The sequence below is a fragment of the Gnatocerus cornutus genome, chromosome 5 (genome assembly GCF_029298725.1).
Source record: "Gnatocerus cornutus isolate USDA-ARS CGAHR chromosome 5, icGnaCorn1.1, whole genome shotgun sequence".
NCBI lineage: Eukaryota > Metazoa > Arthropoda > Insecta > Coleoptera > Tenebrionidae > Gnatocerus > Gnatocerus cornutus.
The window spans coordinates 17,237,572-17,256,128 of record NC_142237.1 but is presented as its reverse complement, the minus strand read 5'-3'; the positions used below and the strand labels follow the sequence as shown (position 1 = coordinate 17,256,128).

The 18,557-nt window shown below is 36.4% G+C and overlaps 4 protein-coding genes across 6 annotated transcripts; 2 read left to right on the top strand and 2 right to left on the bottom strand.

Annotated features, from left to right (window-relative positions):
• The first annotated feature begins 7 nt into the window (after positions 1–7).
• Positions 8–5,578, top strand: LOC148175215 (uncharacterized). Of its 3 annotated transcripts, none has more exons than XM_088037640.1 (2): positions 8–475; positions 3,194–5,578. In XM_088037640.1, the coding sequence occupies exon 2, from the start codon at positions 3,207–3,209 to the stop codon at positions 5,154–5,156; it is 1,950 nt and encodes a 649-aa protein (XP_087893766.1). In that variant the 5' UTR covers positions 8–475; positions 3,194–3,206; the 3' UTR covers positions 5,157–5,578. The 3 variants fall into 3 exon arrangements, with proteins under 3 accessions (XP_087893766.1, XP_087893764.1, XP_087893765.1); XM_088037638.1 differs by lacking the exon at positions 8–475 and adding an exon at positions 1,408–1,504; XM_088037639.1 differs by lacking the exon at positions 8–475 and adding an exon at positions 1,964–2,147.
• A 306-nt stretch (positions 5,579–5,884) lies between these two features.
• Positions 5,885–7,234, bottom strand: mRpL3 (mitochondrial ribosomal protein L3). Its single transcript, XM_088037646.1, has 4 exons — positions 7,077–7,234; positions 6,936–7,029; positions 6,381–6,883; positions 5,885–6,333 (listed from the first exon to the last, which is right to left on the bottom strand). Exons 1-4 carry the CDS (start codon positions 7,145–7,147, stop codon positions 5,910–5,912), a joined length of 1,092 nt encoding a protein of 363 aa, XP_087893772.1. The 5' UTR covers positions 7,148–7,234; the 3' UTR covers positions 5,885–5,909.
• Positions 7,235–7,269: 35 nt separating this feature from the next.
• On the top strand, positions 7,270–9,628 carry neb (kinesin family member nebbish). Its single transcript, XM_088037634.1, has 2 exons — positions 7,270–8,551; positions 8,603–9,628. The coding sequence occupies exons 1-2, from the start codon at positions 7,364–7,366 to the stop codon at positions 9,524–9,526; spliced, it is 2,112 nt and encodes a 703-aa protein (XP_087893760.1). The 5' UTR covers positions 7,270–7,363; the 3' UTR covers positions 9,527–9,628.
• A 49-nt stretch (positions 9,629–9,677) lies between these two features.
• Positions 9,678–15,378, bottom strand: Set2 (SET domain containing 2). The gene is made up of 9 exons (XM_088037633.1): positions 15,069–15,378; positions 13,489–15,012; positions 13,314–13,442; positions 12,965–13,264; positions 12,632–12,914; positions 11,051–12,578; positions 10,627–11,003; positions 10,258–10,575; positions 9,678–10,210 (listed from the first exon to the last, which is right to left on the bottom strand). Exons 2-9 carry the CDS (start codon positions 14,928–14,930, stop codon positions 10,049–10,051), a joined length of 4,539 nt encoding a protein of 1,512 aa, XP_087893759.1. The 5' UTR covers positions 14,931–15,012; positions 15,069–15,378; the 3' UTR covers positions 9,678–10,048.
• Between the last annotated feature and the right edge of the window lie 3,179 nt (positions 15,379–18,557).

Sequence of the window (18,557 nt, the reverse complement as noted above, 5' to 3'; positions counted from 1 at the left end):
ATTTCAGCTGGAATTAGTAACCTATGAATTGGCACCATTTTCAAAGCAATCACAAGTTTTTAAGTTCAAAAGCAAAAGTGTGAAAGTGTGGTAAGAGTTATTCTGTCTTTTGTGTTGAAGCAAAACGCACTTCGTTCCCGCAGTACTAACTTTTCTTTGCGACTTGTTCCTCGCATGATTTTGTAATAAATTGTTACAGTCGTCTTTTATTACGTTATAAATATTATGGGACACGTCCTGCACACAAACGAGTTTTTATTAACACTATAATAGCGCTACACGCTACTTATAATAGAGTGTATTTATTTGAATGGCGATAAAGAAAGTAAAGGATATGGTCAATGTGTGGGAGTATCATGAATATGTTATCATATTGCAAAGCTTTAGTTTATGTGCACTTGTTTAGCTGATTTCAACAAGCGTTAGTGTTGCGCAAATTTTGGGGATAAGTGGTCAAAGAGAGGGTAATATTCAGGTGAGCACTTTTCGTACCTGTATGTCTATGATTCTTAAAGCGAAAAACAAGTTACTTTTTACACCTTACATTGTTCCAATAAGCGTAAACGGATTTTGAAAGATATCAACTTACAAAAAAAATTAACTTTGGCTGCTACTAATAATAGAGCTATTTTTTTATAGACCTAGAAATTGGTTGAATTTTTTGTAATACTGGTGAAAATCAAGTATATCAGTCTACAAGTACGAAGAACAAAAAAACTTGAATAGACACTAACTATCTTTTATTAAAATCGCTATAAAATGTAAATAAAATTGAAATCAAAAATTTTACCCTGGCGCATCCACCATTTGTGAAATCTTAGTTGAATGGCTCAAGCACAAAAAAATCACATATTTAGAAAATGAGTTTAATTGAACTTAATTATTTCTATAAATGGAAATTTTTGTTAACACCCAAGTCTGTTGTATGTACAAAAGATAAGATTATAATTGAGATTTTATCTAATGTTCTATACACTTTCTTAAGGATTTTGCCCTGTTTTGAAAAGTATATTTGAAAAGCAAATATTTTAATAATTTTATTCTATTTTAAGGTATATTTAAAAAACAAATATTTTAATGACTTTCCACTGTTTTTATACATTCAATTAAAAATGTAAAAATTCGCCTTCGGTTCATGAGACTTAGCTAAATTTCAAAACACTTCGTCTATTTGTATTAAAAAATAAAAGTGATTCCATTGCCAGCTAATGAATTAGGTTCATTCCTTATCATCTTAAAAGATTATAGAAAGGAATTATTTAATAATGCAAAAATCACAACCAAAACCCAAAGAGAGAAATAAAAAATGTTGAAAAAGATCATAGAGAAGTTTGTATAGAACATTGGATAAAATTTCAATTATAATCTTATCTTTCGTTCATACCTAGGTGTTCTGAAAAGGCTCTCCTATTAATTATAACATATCGATAAAATCACACGATCCCTTGATCAGTGCGACAAATACTGGTGCCGATTAAACACGTTTTTTATCGCAGAATTTCAGGTAAGCTTCTTACTAAATTAATAAATTACACAGATTTAACTTAGGCTTAACACTATATTACTGTTCATTCTAAATCAAATACAAGGTAATTATTTTATTTATCCTAAAGCAATGACACATGGACATTATTCATGAAGTTCGATTAAATTTATTTAAAAACCAATCAATACCGAATCAGTTGATTCGTCAAAGTTAAGGACGTTTCCACTAGATATAAGTTGATATAATGGTCAAACAAAAGACTTAATATTATTTTCTGCAAATTAAGCGTAATTTATTAAAGCAGTAAACAATTGCTAAATTAATATTTCTGGTGGAATGGTAATTACTGAGAAATTTGCTTATCATTTAAACAATGCAATCAATATCTTTTGTTTATCTTGTATATATAAACCAAAAAAACAAAGATGCGCTTGTTATAAAAATAAAATGATTTACAATTTGCTCAGTGCAAGTTGATATTTAAATTTCGCGCGTGTGCTACCGACTTGTCGTCGCGACGCCTTATCGAACCATCCCTCAAAGCGAGCTGTCAAAATTCACCTGTTTTATGTAAATTTTTCTAGATATTACAATATAAGTATCTCGTTTAAAGTTTGAAGAAAGTGAGGATTTTGTACACCACATGCATTCAATTAATTCGGTAAAGTATAAAAACTGCATTTTTAATTTAAATGGATTTAAACAAAAAAATTAAAGTCGATTACCCAATTCAAATTTTTATAAATAGGAAAGTAAATAGGAAAATCTTCTTGGCTAAGCTAAATGTTGCTAAACAATTTCGCAATATAAACATTAAACATATTATATTGATTTTATTCACGAATTTACCCGGAATTTTTTGTTAGAATTCATCCGTCGCGCATCTTTATCAAGCAGTGTATTTTTCCATAAGCCATAAATCATGAAAAAGCTTACACATTTCTTTTTGACAAAATATTTATAAAAGTTACGATTTCGGTACCTTGATGCCACGATACTAGATTTTTTCATCTCAAGTTTTAAAAAGCAGAGCAATTTAACACAATTTTTTTATTCTGCTCTGTTGCAATTAAAAAAAATGAATCAGCCTAAAAAAACTTAACACGTGAATATTGAAATTTAATATATCTACATTATAGTGAACTTTCTTAATTTTTAATTTTGTGGAGCTTTGAGTTAAATAACACATCAGCTGAAATTGCGAAACAGTGTAAAAATAAATAAAAATTACAAAACTTTGGCACAAACACACTTAACTTCTCTGTAATTTCGCAAATCCAATCTTATTGACAAAGTACACATCGTTTAAAGTCTTAAAGTCTTAGCAGTCTTAAAGGCAATTATCAAAATGTCTTATAATTTATGAGGTTTGATAAGATCGTGCGGTTTGTTGATGGAACCTTGTATTTTTCACAAAGTTATCAGTATAGGAAAATCCATATGTATTTTTTTTCACCATCCTCTTGACTTCATTTGACCTCTTCAGTTATGAAAAGATAAAAATATTTCAAAAATATAATATTTTTGCTCAAGATTAGATTAGAGATAAAAAATAGGTTGTCCATAGTAGGAGCATTTAATCCCTTCCATATGCAATAGTTAATTGCTTAGGGAAAATATGACATTGGCAGACTGTTTAAATATCGAACATTTTGTCAAATTGATGCCATTTTGGTACCACAATTAACGAAACTATTATTCTTGCAGATTATCGAATGGCATGGAAATCCAGAGAAAACGTCCATGGAAAGTCTCATTTCTTTTGTTCCTCATCTTCCTTGCCATTCTCACATTTTGCTACAACATGATTATCACGTATAACATTAACCGTATGCAACTTCAGAGCGAAGAACCAATCTTCGACCAAGATACTCTCAGAGGCTTTTTAATAAAAACCCAAGGATGTCGAATACCAGAGATGGATCCATTTGAAGAGAATGCAAAAAAATATTTTAAATACGGAGAGAAACCAGTTTGTAACCAAGGCATCCCTGCTTTATTCGTTTCTAATCTTACTTCAATCAACCTTAGAAAATCTGTTGTGTCTAAATACACCAATCAAAGTATAAATGCTTTGCGATGCTGTTACATAAGCTTTCATAGAGTCGAACCCCAAAATGACGACCATGACAATAAAGTAGAGTATACAAAAAAGTGCATTCCGTTCAATGTTAGTGCAAGAATCACAGACGAGTTTATTAAAGTGATGTGCCATGTAGATACAGACGTGGTTTATATAGACTATTTTTCGTTTATACCACGGAAGAATACCGAAAAACTCGACAGAGAGACTAAACCAATTAATGTGTTGATTGTTGGTTTAGACGCAGTCTCTAGAGTTAACTTTCACAGACAGATGCCGAAGACCGCCGAGTATCTGCAGAACATCTCCGCGATAGAACTGTTGGGTTACAACAAAGTCGGTGACAATACCTTTCCCAATTTAATGCCAGTGTTGACAGGTCTATCAGAAGACCAGTTGAAAGAGCGCTGTTGGAATGAAAACACCCAAGAGCGTTTCGACACTTGTCCTTTTATTTGGAACGACTTTAAAGCTCGAGGTTTTGCTACCGCGTTTGGTGAAGACGCCACTTGGATGGGAATTTTCAATTACATGAGAAAAGGGTTTGTGAAGCAACCGACGCATTACATGTGGGGGCCTTTTGATAAAGAGGCGGAGAACAACATCGGGAACTGCGACAATGGACTCAACGTCAAAGCTCAGTGCATTGGCGCAAGATTCGTCTATCAAGTCCTATTGGACTACATCAGGAATTTCGCTTTAAAAATGGACTGGGAAAAACTCCCCTATTTTGGTTTCTTCTGGGGAGCTAGTCTAAGTCATGACAATTTAAACACTCCTCATTTTGGAGACAACGCGTACCTCAATTTTTTCAACAAATTAGTGAAATACGGTAGATTGAACAACACTGTGATGATCTTCATGAGCGACCACGGAATAAGATGGGGGGAATTTAGACAGACCTTCCAGGGTCGATTAGAAGAAAGACTTCCTTTCGTTTATATGGTGCTACCAGAATGGTTCAAAGGACAATATCCCCAAGCTTACAGAAACCTTGTGAAAAACACAAGACGTCTTACCACACCTTACGACTTACACGAGACTTTGAAGGACCTCTTGAACCCTTCCTCGATCGCAGACGACGCTTTAACATCCAGACCAAAGAACAGTTCGCGTGGTTATAGTTTATTTAATGAAATCGCCCCTGAACGAACTTGCACAGATGCAGGTATCGCAAGTCATTGGTGTACGTGCCAACAAAGTGTTGAAATAGAAAGTAATAACAGTGCGGTGATCGAAGCTGCACATTTCGCGGTAGAACACATGAACCAACAACTAGAAGGATACGCACAATGTTCTGTTTTGTCGCTCGCTAACATCACCATTGCTAGAGTAATGACGCATCATGAAGAGATCTTAAATGAACATGATGTAAAGGATTACATGATTAATTTAGAGACTGTACCTGGAAATGCGCTGTTTGAGGTCACATTGAGAGACACTGTGGGCGCTAATAAAACCACAAAATTCGAAGTTATGGGCACAATTAGCAGACTAAATTTGTACGGGAAACAAAGTGCTTGTATTACTGATTTTCATTTAAAATTGTACTGTTATTGCAAAAGCTTATTAAGTTTAGATAACTAATGGCTGATCCTGTTCAGCTACCCGACCTGTGATGTATTTACGTAGAGGCTGTAGTCATCGAGTAGATGTAATGAAGAAATGTACAGTGGCGGATTTACATTGAAATCTTGAGTTAAATCGAATAAGTCGCAACGTTTAAAAGTCGAAATCCGCCACTGAGTGTAACGTCGTTGTACCTATGTAGAAAACCAAAATATGATGAAAATTAGAAATAAATTGAATGCCTTCCTGTTCGCATAAAATGTTAGATAATATGTGTTCAACTTTTAGTTGGGAACAAAAAACATCCGAGATAGGTTGTTAGATTGTTTCTATTTAGTCTTGCGTATTAGCATAAGTAAATTATTACTTTTAATAGTGACTGTTACTGATTATTATTTTTATAAACATGTTTTCAATAAATATTTGTTTCAAATATCAAACTTCCTTTAAAGGCAAGCGTTAATTCTTTAATAAATCTTGCATTATCTGAGAATCTCTACGATTTTCTAGTATTCTCGGAGGTCTTTGGATTTCTTGAGTTTTCTAAGTTTATCAAGTTCCTAATAAGATAAACCAAAATACAGCTAAATAATAAAAAAGATCTATGCAAGATTTTGACCTGGCGCATCCACCATTTTTAGCAAAGTTATTATTTAAGTCGAATTTCATTTAAAAGAAAAACAAATCAATAATTAAAAATTAGAATTATATTAAATTGTCTTGAGCATAATTCAAAAGACCAAAACTATTGCTAGACTATTTTATTGCAGTTTAGTTTTTGTCACTATACATGATACTAGGCTCACTGAATTCATGAATTCCACTATCAAAAATGTTCTCAGGAAGTTCCTCCTCAGTCTCTAAGTACGTAGGAAACGGAACAGGATTTGCAGGCTGCCTCAGAGGCAACTTTGTATCATAAACGTACACAATAGAATTAGTTCCCCCTGCAATATTCTGCCCAGATACATAAAGAACATTATACTTAGTGTTGATTCTCCAAATCTTAAGTCCTCTTAGTACTCGATACCGATTCCCCATATGACCGGGCATTTTTGTTCCAGGCCATACCCGTCCTTTTTCGCCTCCACCACCGATATTACCACCACGACGATGAGTTTTTGTGGCTCCATGAGACGCCGGCATTCCCTTGAATCCGTGGCGTTTCATCACACCTTGAAAACCGCGGTCAATTCTGAAAAGAGGTCATCAAAGAGTTGTTATTTGATTTTAAAGACCTACGTTAAGCCTCTGACATCTACAAAATTGCCGACTTGAAAATGATTTGCCGTTATTAAAGTTCCTGTGGGTAAAACGGCGTCTGGACTGATGAAAAATCGAGCGAGGTGTCTCTTAGGAATAACTCCTGAGTCTTTAAAGAGTCCACAATATTCTTTGGTGAAGGTAGAGGGATCTGCGCCCTCTGCCCCTAACAGAAGGCAACCTTTCTTGTTGTAGATTTTTTCAACTTGTTGTATTCGCGGGTTATGAGTTTCAGGGGGGTAATATTTGATAACGTGATTATCAAGAACTTGTAAAAGAGTGGTTGATATCTTTTTGCCTGTTTTTAGCCACATGGGGTAGATTCCGATTTTTCTGGCCATGACACCCGTTCTTTGAAGGCCGGGACGCCACACAACATCGGTTGAAATAGTTGGAGTCACAGGTTTAACATTCATGTACCGATCTTCAACTACTTCCTTAAGAAAAGTCTTGTTATCTACTGTTACATTGTCATCAACAGACTACAAAGGAAATTTTAGCGCTTTAGCAAATATTGAGGATTTTTTGTCTTACAGTTCGTTGCTTTTGAGTAAACCAAGTAGGATTTCGCAGTTTTGGTTTATTAGAACGAAAATTCCATTTATTTCTTGAGGGGCAGTAAGAGATCCTACAAGACAGCCCTGTATTAACTACAAAGTGGTGCCAAGTACTTACGTGAGAGCCAATAATCTGTCTTCTAAAAACTTAACCGAATTCTTCGTCAGAGTTATAGATAAATTTGCCATTTCTTTTTCAAAAACTACATGAGTTTTGAGGTTATGACCGCAATCCCCACCGCTGATTGATGTTGCGTTACGTTACGGTTACGTTGGTTTTTCTTGCTCCCATTGGTCGCCTCCCCTCCCATCTGTCATCCGTCATTTATATGTCATTTTTTAAAACGGTTTATTTGAAATTCAAACATTACTTGGAAATGTTGTGAGAAATAGTGAAGTGCAAAAATGGCATTACCGCTGCCCACCACCCCAAAAACCAACTTTATAACACCTAAAAGAATTCGAACTCTTCGTGGTGAAAATCCCGATCATTTTGTGTCCCCCACGCCTCCAAGAAACCACTTTGCCACCCCAAAATTATGCAAAACAAACGTGGTGAGCACCCCGGAATGTTTCACAACAGTCACGTTTGAAACTCCCAATAATTTGCTGGCTAAACGAAGAAGCAGCAAAGACAAGTTTGACGAAGTTAGCAATTTAACAGTTGCTGTACGGATTCGGCCGATGAATGCGAGGGAACTTGCTTGTGTGGGGGCAGCTGATGTTGTAACTGTTCAGAATCAAGAGTTGATCATTCGTTCAAATCCCTTGGGAAATTCGTCGATGAGCCTCAATCATGTGTTTCAGTACGATCATATTTTTTGGTCGTGTGACGAGGTGAATACTTTATATTCAAGCCAAAGAGATGTCTTTGAAGCCATAGGAAAGCCTTTATTAAACAGTGCGTTTCGGGGGTACAACGCTTGTCTTTTCGCCTATGGACAAACAGGCTCTGGAAAAAGTTTCAGTATGATGGGACCCAGCAGTTGTGAGATAACTGACATAGACTCTGCGGACTTTTCTGGAATTACGCCACGATTTTGTAGGGACCTCTTTGACAGAATATCGTGCCTAAACCCCAAATGCACGGTCTCAGTAGAAGTTAGCTATTTTGAAATTTACAATGAAAAAATCCACGATTTGCTTGCCACCTCAAACTCTATGAACAAACTGCCATTGAAAGTAAGAGAGCACCCTGAATGGGGCCCCTATGTCGTTGATTTAAGCGTGCACACTGTAAAGTCCTACAAAGAACTACGAAACTGGTTAATTCTAGGCAACAAAAACAGAGCAACTGCTGCAACTACTATGAATGACAAGTCTTCAAGATCCCACAGCATTTTCTCAATAGAATTGAGCCTTACCGATGGGTTGACTGAAAGTGACTCCAGTAGAAGAAGCAAAGTTAGCTTGGTAGATCTAGCAGGAAGCGAGAGATTGGGAAGCTCACATAACAGTGACGAAAAAATCCGCCAAGGAGTGAGCATCAACAAATCTCTTCTAACTTTAGGAAAAGTTATTTCTTCACTAGCAGATCAAAAGAAGAACCAATTTGTCCCTTACAGAGACTCTGTCTTAACATGGTTACTGAAGGTAAAACCAAATTAACACTCCTAGCCACGTAACTAACAGTTTAATTTGCAGGAAAGTTTGGGGGGTAACTCTTTAACGTGCATGTTGGCCACGATTACCCCCGCCAACACGAATCTGGACGAGACTTTGGCCACACTAAGATACGCATGCCAAGCGAGGACCATCGTGAATCGAGCCCGAATCAACGAAAACCCTCACGACCGCTTAATAAGAGAGCTCAAATCAGAGGTCCAAAGACTCAAAGCTCTAAAACAAGACTACGAACGGCACTCATTACTCAACTCGTCTGCCACAGCCATGAACGTCAGCAATAACGAAGAACTGGATGAGTTGAGAAACAAGTTGGTGCACGCAGAAGACAAACTCCTCGCAGCAGAGAACAACTGGAAGCGTAAATTCATAGAAAGCACAGAGTTGCAGTTGAAAGAACTAGCAGAATCTGAGAAGCGCAGAGAGGAATTAGAATCGGAAGTCAGAATAATGAAATACGTCGATCCCAACATTGATATTTCGTTGTATAAAACAAACTTCTTGGAAGAATTAGAAGACGTGTTAACTGAAGAAGGGGAACAGGACTCGGTTGATAAGATTTTACAGTGGTGCTCACAGAATGAGCTACAGTGTCGGTGTTCACCGTCAACCATTACCATAGTTGACGCAGTAAATAAAAAACAAACTTTTCTACTTTTAAAGGACGTAAAAAAATTATGTAATTTTGAACGCATCGGCGATTTTCTACGGAGTTTGACGTGGACAGAGATCCATAAAAATAACCGTAAACTGAGCAAAAACGAAGTTCTTTCGTCTTTGGATCAAATTTATCAGGCGCTGAATGCTTTACAACCGCCCGAAAATGATAATAATTTAAATTTGTTGTTTGCTAGGGTTAATAAGTCGTTACAAGCCTTCGAAGCGGCGGTACTTCATAACGTGAATAAAAATCATAGTCAAAAAACTGTAAGTTTTAATCTCTAATTATGTTTGTTATTAATTGTGTAACTTATTATTGTAAAAGAAAAGCGTATTTTAATAAATAAAAACTAGCTTGTTGCATGTTTTATGAGTTTTCTTTCAATTGAGGTGCCTTGAAGATGATCGCCCCGTTCACTAAAAAAAAGACGAAGGCTGATACTGTAACTTATTACTTGTATTGGTTTAAAATACAACAGATTTTAATAAATAAACATCATACTCTTTATTTCTTCGAACACAAGTTTCATAAAGTTGAACTGGAGGTTTAGCACATTTTAGAAAAGGTTTTTTTCTTCTGGTTGGAAAACAAATACATTATATACAAGTACGAATCGTAACAAAATCAATATAAAAAGTATACCATGTTGCTCACAAGTCAACAGAAATAAAGTCTTACATAACTATAAAGAAATTAAATAAATTATACTACGACACATTACACAAACAAAATAAATTTCATCGTGAGACATATGGATCGCAAATGACGTATCAGCTTATCACAGACAAATATTGTAAAAAAAACGATTAAAAGTCCGGTTCATCGTTTCGTTTTTGATAATTTTCGCCAAACTTACTCATGTACTTCCTGATATATTCCCTGGCTTTAGCTTTGACGTTATCTGTGCATACCAAGTCTTCAATTTTTTCAATGTGTTTCATTTCTTTCAACATCACGAAATGAGTCAACTAAAAGAACAAAGTTAGACGATAATCATCCAAAAATTTGACTGTACTTTTCTCGCTAAATGTTTGAAGTCGTCCGTGTTTGTAATCCTCCCTTCTTTGCAGTCCGGTTTTCGGTAGGCGTTGAGAACACTGACGACCACAGTCGCCATGTTAGACCTGAAAGATTCTTTGATTTTCTTAGCATGTTCACTATTCGAATCCGCCATTTCTTTCATTTTCAGTTTTATTGTACTCTTATGGCGTTTTTCTTTAGGATGTTTCTTTCCTTGTTGCAACAGCTCCTTTTCTTTTTTCAATTTCTCTTTATTCAATTTATACCGTTTTAAATCCTCTCTGAATTGTAACCTGTCCTCTTCCGTTCGCGGCTAAAATGGGAATAAATGTCGTAAAAACAAATTAGACTAATCAAAACTTACACTAATTATAATTTCGTGGACTAATCCAGCACGTCTTTTCTTATTAGGGGGCGATTGGTCCTTGTCTTCTTTTAAGATATCTTTCAGTCTTGCGTCAACTGAAGGGATTAATTCATCAACTTCACATTCTTGACTGTCTGTCTCTAGTTTATCATCTTTCTCTTCAGTCTCTTCCACTACCGGGCTCGGCTCAGGCTCTTCAACCTTAACAGGAGGTGGCACTGTTTTTGGGAACGAAATTTTGACTTGCTTCTCCATCTGTTTTCGGACTTCTTGGAGTAGTTTGGAGTCATCCACATCGTCATCACTGTCGGATTCGTCTGAGCTAGAATCGGAGCTCAAACTGCTGGTGTCCGAACTGGATGTCGTTTCACTCGCTAAAAAAAAATAAATAAACGAAAGCCTCGTCTCTAAACGAACTTACTGTCATCCATTTCCTCTTGAGGCTGCGATAAAAGCGGAGGCTCCCACTGACTCTTCCGAACCTTAATATGGTAGTAATAAGGTCTCCCATATTTATCTTTGGCGGTTTTCCACTTTGGTGGTAATTTCACTGGCGGTGGTATCGGTCCCATGAACTTCACTTGAGAATAATCCTCTTCTTTCTTCAGTTCCTCTTGATATGGCAGTGTTGGTAACGGATGCATGGAGTTAACGCTATTGGGGATCATCCCAGGAGCGTGTAAATTCGGTTGCAAATACGGATAATTGGGATTATTTGGAGGTTGCACGTTCAAAATGGGGGGATTCTGAGCATTGTAAATGACATTTGGGTTCTGAATGGGATAATTCTGCCATTGCCCCATTTGGGGATTCCATATGCACTGATAGCCCCGATTTGGATCAAACGGAGCTGTTAATCTCGGATCAGTTCCTAGAAGAATACAATGCTGTTCGTGTTGCCTCCACATTTCTCGTTGTTTCCTTCGTCGTTCTTCTTCGCGTTGTTCAACTTGCAAAGCAAACATCTTCCTCCGTTCCAATTTTCCAAGTTTCGGAAAATTCGCAATAGTTCGGTCTTCGAGTTTTATCGTTTTTCTTGTGGAAGTATCAGTTTTTTCAATGGACCTGTAACGTTTGAGAATACGATAACGACTTTCGCTCTTTTTGTCCAAGTCTTGTTCCAAACCCAAACCAGCGATATATCCGCGATCGGCCTCGCGTTCGTGTTCTTTCATCTGTTCTATCCTTTCTTTTTTGGGGATTTTAAAAACTTCCTTCAAATTAGACCATTCTTCCAAGAGTTTGAGAGCTAGCGCCGTAATTTCTTCCTCGTAATTCATTTCTTCAGATTTTGCATCTGTGGGCTTCACTGGTTTTGTGTCTGGAGTCGAAGAACCTTCATCATCTTGGAATGTCGCTGAGATCTCATCCGCCAGCTCTTTGCCGTGGGTGTTTGAAAATCCACTGTTGGCAACATCACCCTGGTGATTCATTCCAGTGGATTTTCTGATTTCTGAACTATCTTCCGTTTTTTCGGGTTCTTCTACCTTAACTTCAGTTTCCATAGGTGTATCTTTTTCTTCTTTCTTTTCTTCCTCTGTGGGTGGTACTTCTTGTTCCGGTTGCGGAGAAGAGCTGTCAGAGTCTACATCGACACATTTAACCGACCATTTTTCGACGGTGGGCAAAACTTTGCTGTCTTGCAACATCGTTTTGTTGGGAATTGGCAAAGTAGCTAACGTTTGCAACAGTTCAAGAGGTAAAGATTCGTATTTTTTGTCAGTTTTGGCCAAATCCTGTGCATCCGTCATGTATCCATGCATCAATCTTAAACCATGGTAATCCAGAAATAATCTTCTACAAGGAAGTTCTCCTCGTCTCAAAACCCGCAATAACTTCGCCCTTTGAGCCGGTTCCTTTGCTCTCACCATCAATCTGCTCAACTTGAGAGTGTGTGCTTGGTTCTTCAAGCCTGTCGTTATTAACATGTCAATTTCTTCGTCCAGTTGCTACAATAGAAAACGTGAGGTAAAAATAACATTACAAAATAAAATAAACAAACATCCAAATCTTCAAATAAGTCCTTTCTTGGTTTCTTCCGTGGTGATCGCTTCTTCTTTTCTTTTTCGGGAGGCTTCTGGACTTCAGTCACTTCTTTAGATTCTTCAATCTCAGTCTCCATTTTTTCAGAGGCTTCGGGCTTTTCAGGAACTGCTTCTTTCGGTTCTATTTCTTCAGTTTCTTCCTCATCTTCTTCTTCGTCTTCGTCATCCTCATCGTCTGGTTCTTCACCTAACCAGCCACGACAAGTCGAAGCTTCGCAGTAACACTTCTGAGCTTCCTTACTAAATTTAAAAAGATCAAATAAACAAGATATTGAACAAAACGATTTTACCCATAGCGCTGGAATCTATAATCAAATGTTATCTCTTCACCAGCTAGAATGGTTCTAGTACTGAAGAAACCTATTCTCAGTTCTCCATTGACTGTCCATTTCTGGGTTTCTGCGTTTGGATCGCAGGAGTGGTTGATGAATCGCGAGATGTTTCCTTTTCTGGTGGCGTCGATTATGGCGTCAGCGCGTAAAGACATAAAATAATAATGTCTGTTTTTGTCGTTGGAGTAGTCGTCGACTCGAGAATCGAATTCTTCATGGTCCAAAACTTCTCCAACATATTCCAATATGAATTCGCCGCTGGAAATTGTGCGTTATTGTTGTTTATCGAACATTAGAGGAGACTTACTAAGGTATGTTGGCGGCGGCTCTCAACCCCAATCCTTTCTTCTCAGTCTTGAAGACTTCGACTGGGGCGAACTGAGTCTTCTGGAACTTTTTATTGGTACATCTGTCACCAATAGGACACAAAGCACCACTACAATAAAAACGTTACAACAGGTCAGCATTGAAGAATATTTTACCATTCTATCATCAAAAGGCGATTTAAACAATCTTCTCCACAACCCCATTCGCCCTTTTCTAGGTCTTCAGATGTGAGAAAGCAGTCGCAGGTCATCTTCTTTGCTTCTTTACACGCCATGCGATCAGTTAAGTACAAATTTTCTTTCAAATGCACAAACTGCTTCAATCTGGACTCCACTTCTTGGTCATCTTTTTTCTTATTTTCCAACAAGTTGTTAGCTTCAGCGATTTTCTCGCTGTCTCCACAGGTTTCCATAACCACCGCCGCCGGTGTTAACACGTTCATTTCCAACTCGCACGAGCGTCTCCATCGTGACTTCACCTTAACAGGTTTGTTTTCAGTTTCCATTGGAGGAACCATCACAGAGTCTGAAGATTTTTCGTTATCAGGATTTGATAAGTTGGTTTCTATTATTTCAGGTTCTGGTACAATTTTTACAGTTTTCACTAAACCGTGACCTTTTGAGCGTTGTTTTGAGTCACTAATTGATTTAATTCTGCTGGAGCGACGGACTTCTTCTGTTTTATTGTTGGGTTCTTTCTTGGGAGGTTTGGGCTTTGGTTGTTTTTTCTTAACAGGGTTCTTTTTGGGTTCTTTTTTTGTTGGTTTCTTTTTGCCTTTTGGAGTTTCTGGTTTAACTTCCAGTGGAGGGTCTGGTTCTTCAGGCGGTTCAGGTTCTTGAGGTTCTTCTGGTTTGATTTCATTTGTGGTTTCTATTTTGGGTTCTGTTTCTTCTGGTACTTTGTTGTCTATTTCTCCTTTTACTTCAGCAACTTCAGGTTCTAGGGCTGCTTTTAATTCCTCTGGTTCTTCTTTTTCGTCGGTTTTTTCCTTGTCTAGGGCGAGACTAGTTTGACTTTCGTCATCTATAACAACTTCAGTGTTCTCAACAGGAACCAACTCTTCAGCAATGTATTCAACAGCGAATTCTTCACAACCGTCAATTTCCACTTCTTGTACCTCCAAGTTCTCTGTGTTAGCTTCATTCACAGTCGTTTCAATCTCAGGCAAAGGCTCTTCCACATTCAAATTCTCAAGTTGCTCTCTGATCTCACAAGTCTCGGTCTCTCCATTATCCCCTTCTGTGGTCTCCATGTATTCATCATCCATTTTAAGAAAAACTTGCTCAATCGGCTCAGTTTTTGGCGTTTCATCGTCATCTCTTTCCAATTCTGATAACAACTCCTCAATATCGGCGTCGTTTCCCAAAACTGCCGACTTAACCTCATTTTTCTTTTTTTTAGGTGCATTCTTCTTACCTCTCGCTTTCGGGGCTTTTGTCTTTTTTGTCGGAGGTTTCATAACAGTTTTTTCCACTGGGACCACTGTGGGGGCTTCTGTATTTTGTTCACCACCAGGTTTCTTACCAGATCTAGTTGACATTTTGTTTGCTTTAGCACCACCTTGATTTTGCCCCCCACGCTTCTTCTTTGGTGGCATCGTCAATTGTCTATTACGTAGGCAAAGACGTCGCTGTTTGTTATATCAATAGCGTGTCAATGACGTCCTTACCTTTCTTCAGCTATAAACAAATGTCTGTTATAAATGAAAAGTAGCAAATTTAGTAAAAACTCTCACCATGTATCAGAAGTAATTTTTCTGTGTAACCAATGCCAAGTGGCATTACCGGTGGTTCGTTGATTTGATACAAATTTTTTTATATTTATTTACCGGCGGTTTCGTGTCCCCAAAACAAAATTAGGGCACGTTCACAACTGCACAACTGCTGGGCTGCGTTCATAAAAATCACTCTGTGTAAAATGTGACACAAAAGCGTTCATAAAGATGCGCAATGCTTTCTGTCACTCGACTTTGAGCGTTCATAAATACCACGCTAGGAACGCACAAAGTGTTCGAAAAAATAAGCGAGATATCGATATCAGAAATCCGCCATAGTTTTAGTCGTGAATTTTTGCGAAAATTTGCAAATTTCAACTGTAGAAAAATCAAAATCAATGTAAAAAATCGCGGGCAAAACAATGGCGCAAACCGCATTTCAATATCTGAAATAGTTTCCGAGATATCGAGCATGAATTGTTTCGAACCTTCGAAAATTTAACCCTCTGGCGACAACCCAAAATTTCAAACGGCCATAACTCGGTTATTTATTAACAAATATTAAAAAATTATCACGTGTTTGGATTCAGCGTGAAATTCTGCGTAAAATGAGAGCCAAATTTGTTGAGTTTGCTTAATAAATAAACGAGGTATTGGCCAAAAACTGTTTTGAAAACATCATTTTAGGGTGATTTTCAATCAATGTTTTCAAAATGAAAATGACGTTTAATAGCATTGAATTATACATCAGTCGAAAGAGGAGCTCAAAATCTATCTACTGGCCAAATTTGAGATCCACGGGACAAATAGTTCGCGAGTTATGGCCAAAAATAAAAAAATGAAAAATTTTCATCGTTTGAGTCGCATTTTTTTTTCGCGAAAAATCGACTATCGAATTTTGGGCTTTTAAGTACTTTTTCTAACGTAAAATGAGCCGAGAAAAACGATGGCGCAAACCGCATCTCAATATCTCTAATAGTTTCCGAGATATTTAACTTTGAAAATTGGGAAAAATGAGAAAAAAATGAAAATCAACTATCCGAAATTTTGATCGGCCATAACTCAGTTATTTGTTGTCGGATCTAAATTTAAATCCCAGATTTGGAATCTGCGTAAAATTCTGCGTTCACTGATGTAAATAACTCAAGTTTACTCCAAAAAATAAGCGAGATATCGATATGAGAAATTTGGCCATAGTTTTAGTCATGAATTCTTGCGAAAATTTGCAAATTTCGACCATTGGAAAATCTAAAAACGATTTCTTATGTAAAAAATCGCGAGAAAAACGATGCCGCAAACCGCATTCCAATATCTGGAATAGTTTCCGAGATATCGAGCATGAATTGTTTCGAACCTTCCAAAATTTGACCCTCTGGCGACAACCCAAAATTTCAAACGGCCATAACTCGGTTATTTATTGACAAATTTTAAAAAATTATCATATTTTTGGATTCAGCGTGAAATTCTGCGTAAAATGAGACCCAAATTTGTTGAGTTTGCTTAATAAATAAATGAGGTATTAAAAAAAAACTGTTTTGAAAACATCATTTTAGGGTGATTTTCAATCAATGTTTTCAAAATAAAAATGACGTTTAATAACATTGAATTATACATCAGTCGAAAGAGGAGCTTATAATCTATCTACTGGCCAAATTTCAGATCTATAGGACAAATAGTTTGCGAGTTATGGCCAAAAATTAAAAAAAATGAAAAATTTTCATCGTTTGAGTCGCAATTTTTTTTCGCGAAAAATCGACTATCGAATTTTGGGCTTTTAAGCACTTTTTCTAACGTAAAATGAGCCGAGAAAAACGATGGCGCAAACCGCATCTCAATATCTCCAATAGTTTCCGAGATATTTAACTTTGAAAATTGGGAAAAATGAGAAAAAAATGAAAATCAACTATCCGAAACTTTGATCGGCCATAACTCAGTTATTTGTTGTCGGATCTAAATTTAAATCCCAGATTTGGAATCTGCGTAAAATTCTGCGTTCACTGATGTATAATAACTCAAGTTTACTCCAAAAAATAAGCGAGATATCGATATGAGAAATTTGGCCATAGTTTTAGTCATGAATTTTCGCGAAAATTTGCAAATTTCGACTATTGGAAAATCTAAAAACGATTTCTTATGTAAAAAATCGCTAGAAAAACGATGCCGCAAACCGCATTCCAATATCTGGAATAGTTTCCGAGATATCGAGCATGAATTGTTTCGAACCTTCCAAAATTTGACCCTCTGGCGCCAACCCAAAATTTCAAACGGCCATAACTCGGTTATTTATTGACAAATTTTAAAAAATTATCATATTTTTGGATTCAGCTTGAAATTCTGCGTAAAATGAGACCCAAATTTGTTGAGTTTGCTTAATAAATAAATGAGGTATTAAAAAAAAACTGTTTTGAAAACATCATTTTAGGGTGATTTTCAATCAATGTTTTCAAAATAAAAATGACGTTTAATAGCATTGAATTATACATCAATCGAAAGAGGAGCTTAAAATCTATCTACTGGCCAAATTTCAGATCTATAGGACAAATAGTTTGCGAGTTATGGCCAAAAATTAAAAAAAATTAAAAATTTTCATCGTTTGAGTCGCAATTTTTTTTCGCGAAAAATCGACTATCGAATTTTGGGCTTTTAAGTACTTTTTCTAACGTAAAATGAGCCGAGAAAAACGATGGCGCAAACCGCATCTCAATATCTCTAATAGTTTCCGAGATATTTAACTTTGAAAATTGGGAAAAATGAGAAAAAAATGAAAATCAACTATCCGAAATTTTGATCGGCCATAACTCAGTTATTTGTTGTCGGATCTAAATTTAAATCCCAGATTTGGAATCTGCGTAAAATTCTGCGTTCACTGATGTAAATAACTCAAGTTTACTCCAAAAAATAAGCGAGATATCGATATGAGAAATTTGGCCATAGTTTTAGTCATGAATTCTTGCGAAAATTTGCAAATTTCGACCATTGGAAAATCTAAAAACGATTTCTTATGTAAAAAATCGCGAGAAAAACGATGCCGCAAACCGCATTCCAATATCTGGAATAGTTTCCGAGATATCGAGCATGAATTGTTTCGAACCTTCCAAAATTTGACCCTCTGGCGACAACCCAAAATTTCAAACGGCCATAACTCGGTTATTTATTGACAAATTTTAAAAAATTATCATATTTTTGGATTCAGCGTGAAATTCTGCGTAAAATGAGACCCAAATTTGTTGAGTTTGCTTAATAAATAAATGAGGTATTAAAAAAAAACTGTTTTGAAAACATCATTTTAGGGTGATTTTCAATCAATGTTTTCAAAATAAAAATGACGTTTAATAACATTGAATTATACATCAGTCGAAAGAGGAGCTTATAATCTATCTACTGGCCAAATTTCAGATCTATAGGACAAATAGTTTGCGAGTTATGGCCAAAAATTAAAAAAAATGAAAAATTTTCATCGTTTGAGTCGCAATTTTTTTTCGCGAAAAATCGACTATCGAATTTTGGGCT

Bases quoted from the DNA above. Each gene is read 5' to 3' on its own strand.
- Set2 (XM_088037633.1), bottom strand. From the start codon at position 14,930: ATGCCACCAAAGAAGAAGCGTGGGGGGCAAAATCAAGGTGGTGCTAAA. The intron at 13,443-13,488 runs GTAAAATATTCT...TTTTTATTGTAG, and splicing joins CGCCTTTTGATGATAGAATG to TGGTGCTTTGTGTCCTATTG. The intron at 10,211-10,257 runs GTACAGTCAAAT...TTGTTCTTTTAG, and splicing joins TCAAACATTTAGCGAGAAAA to TTGACTCATTTCGTGATGTT.
- mRpL3 (XM_088037646.1), bottom strand. From the start codon at position 7,147: ATGGCAAATTTATCTATAACTCTGACGAAGAATTCGGTTAAGTTTTTA. The intron at 6,884-6,935 runs GTAAGACAAAAA...TTTCCTTTGTAG, and splicing joins TTACTCAAAAGCAACGAACT to TCTGTTGATGACAATGTAAC. The intron at 6,334-6,380 runs GTAGGTCTTTAA...ACCTCTTTTCAG, and splicing joins GTAGATGTCAGAGGCTTAAC to AATTGACCGCGGTTTTCAAG.
- LOC148175215 (XM_088037640.1), top strand. From the start codon at position 3,207: ATGGAAATCCAGAGAAAACGTCCATGGAAAGTCTCATTTCTTTTGTTC.
- neb (XM_088037634.1), top strand. From the start codon at position 7,364: ATGGCATTACCGCTGCCCACCACCCCAAAAACCAACTTTATAACACCT. The intron at 8,552-8,602 runs GTAAAACCAAAT...TTTAATTTGCAG, and splicing joins TCTTAACATGGTTACTGAAG to GAAAGTTTGGGGGGTAACTC.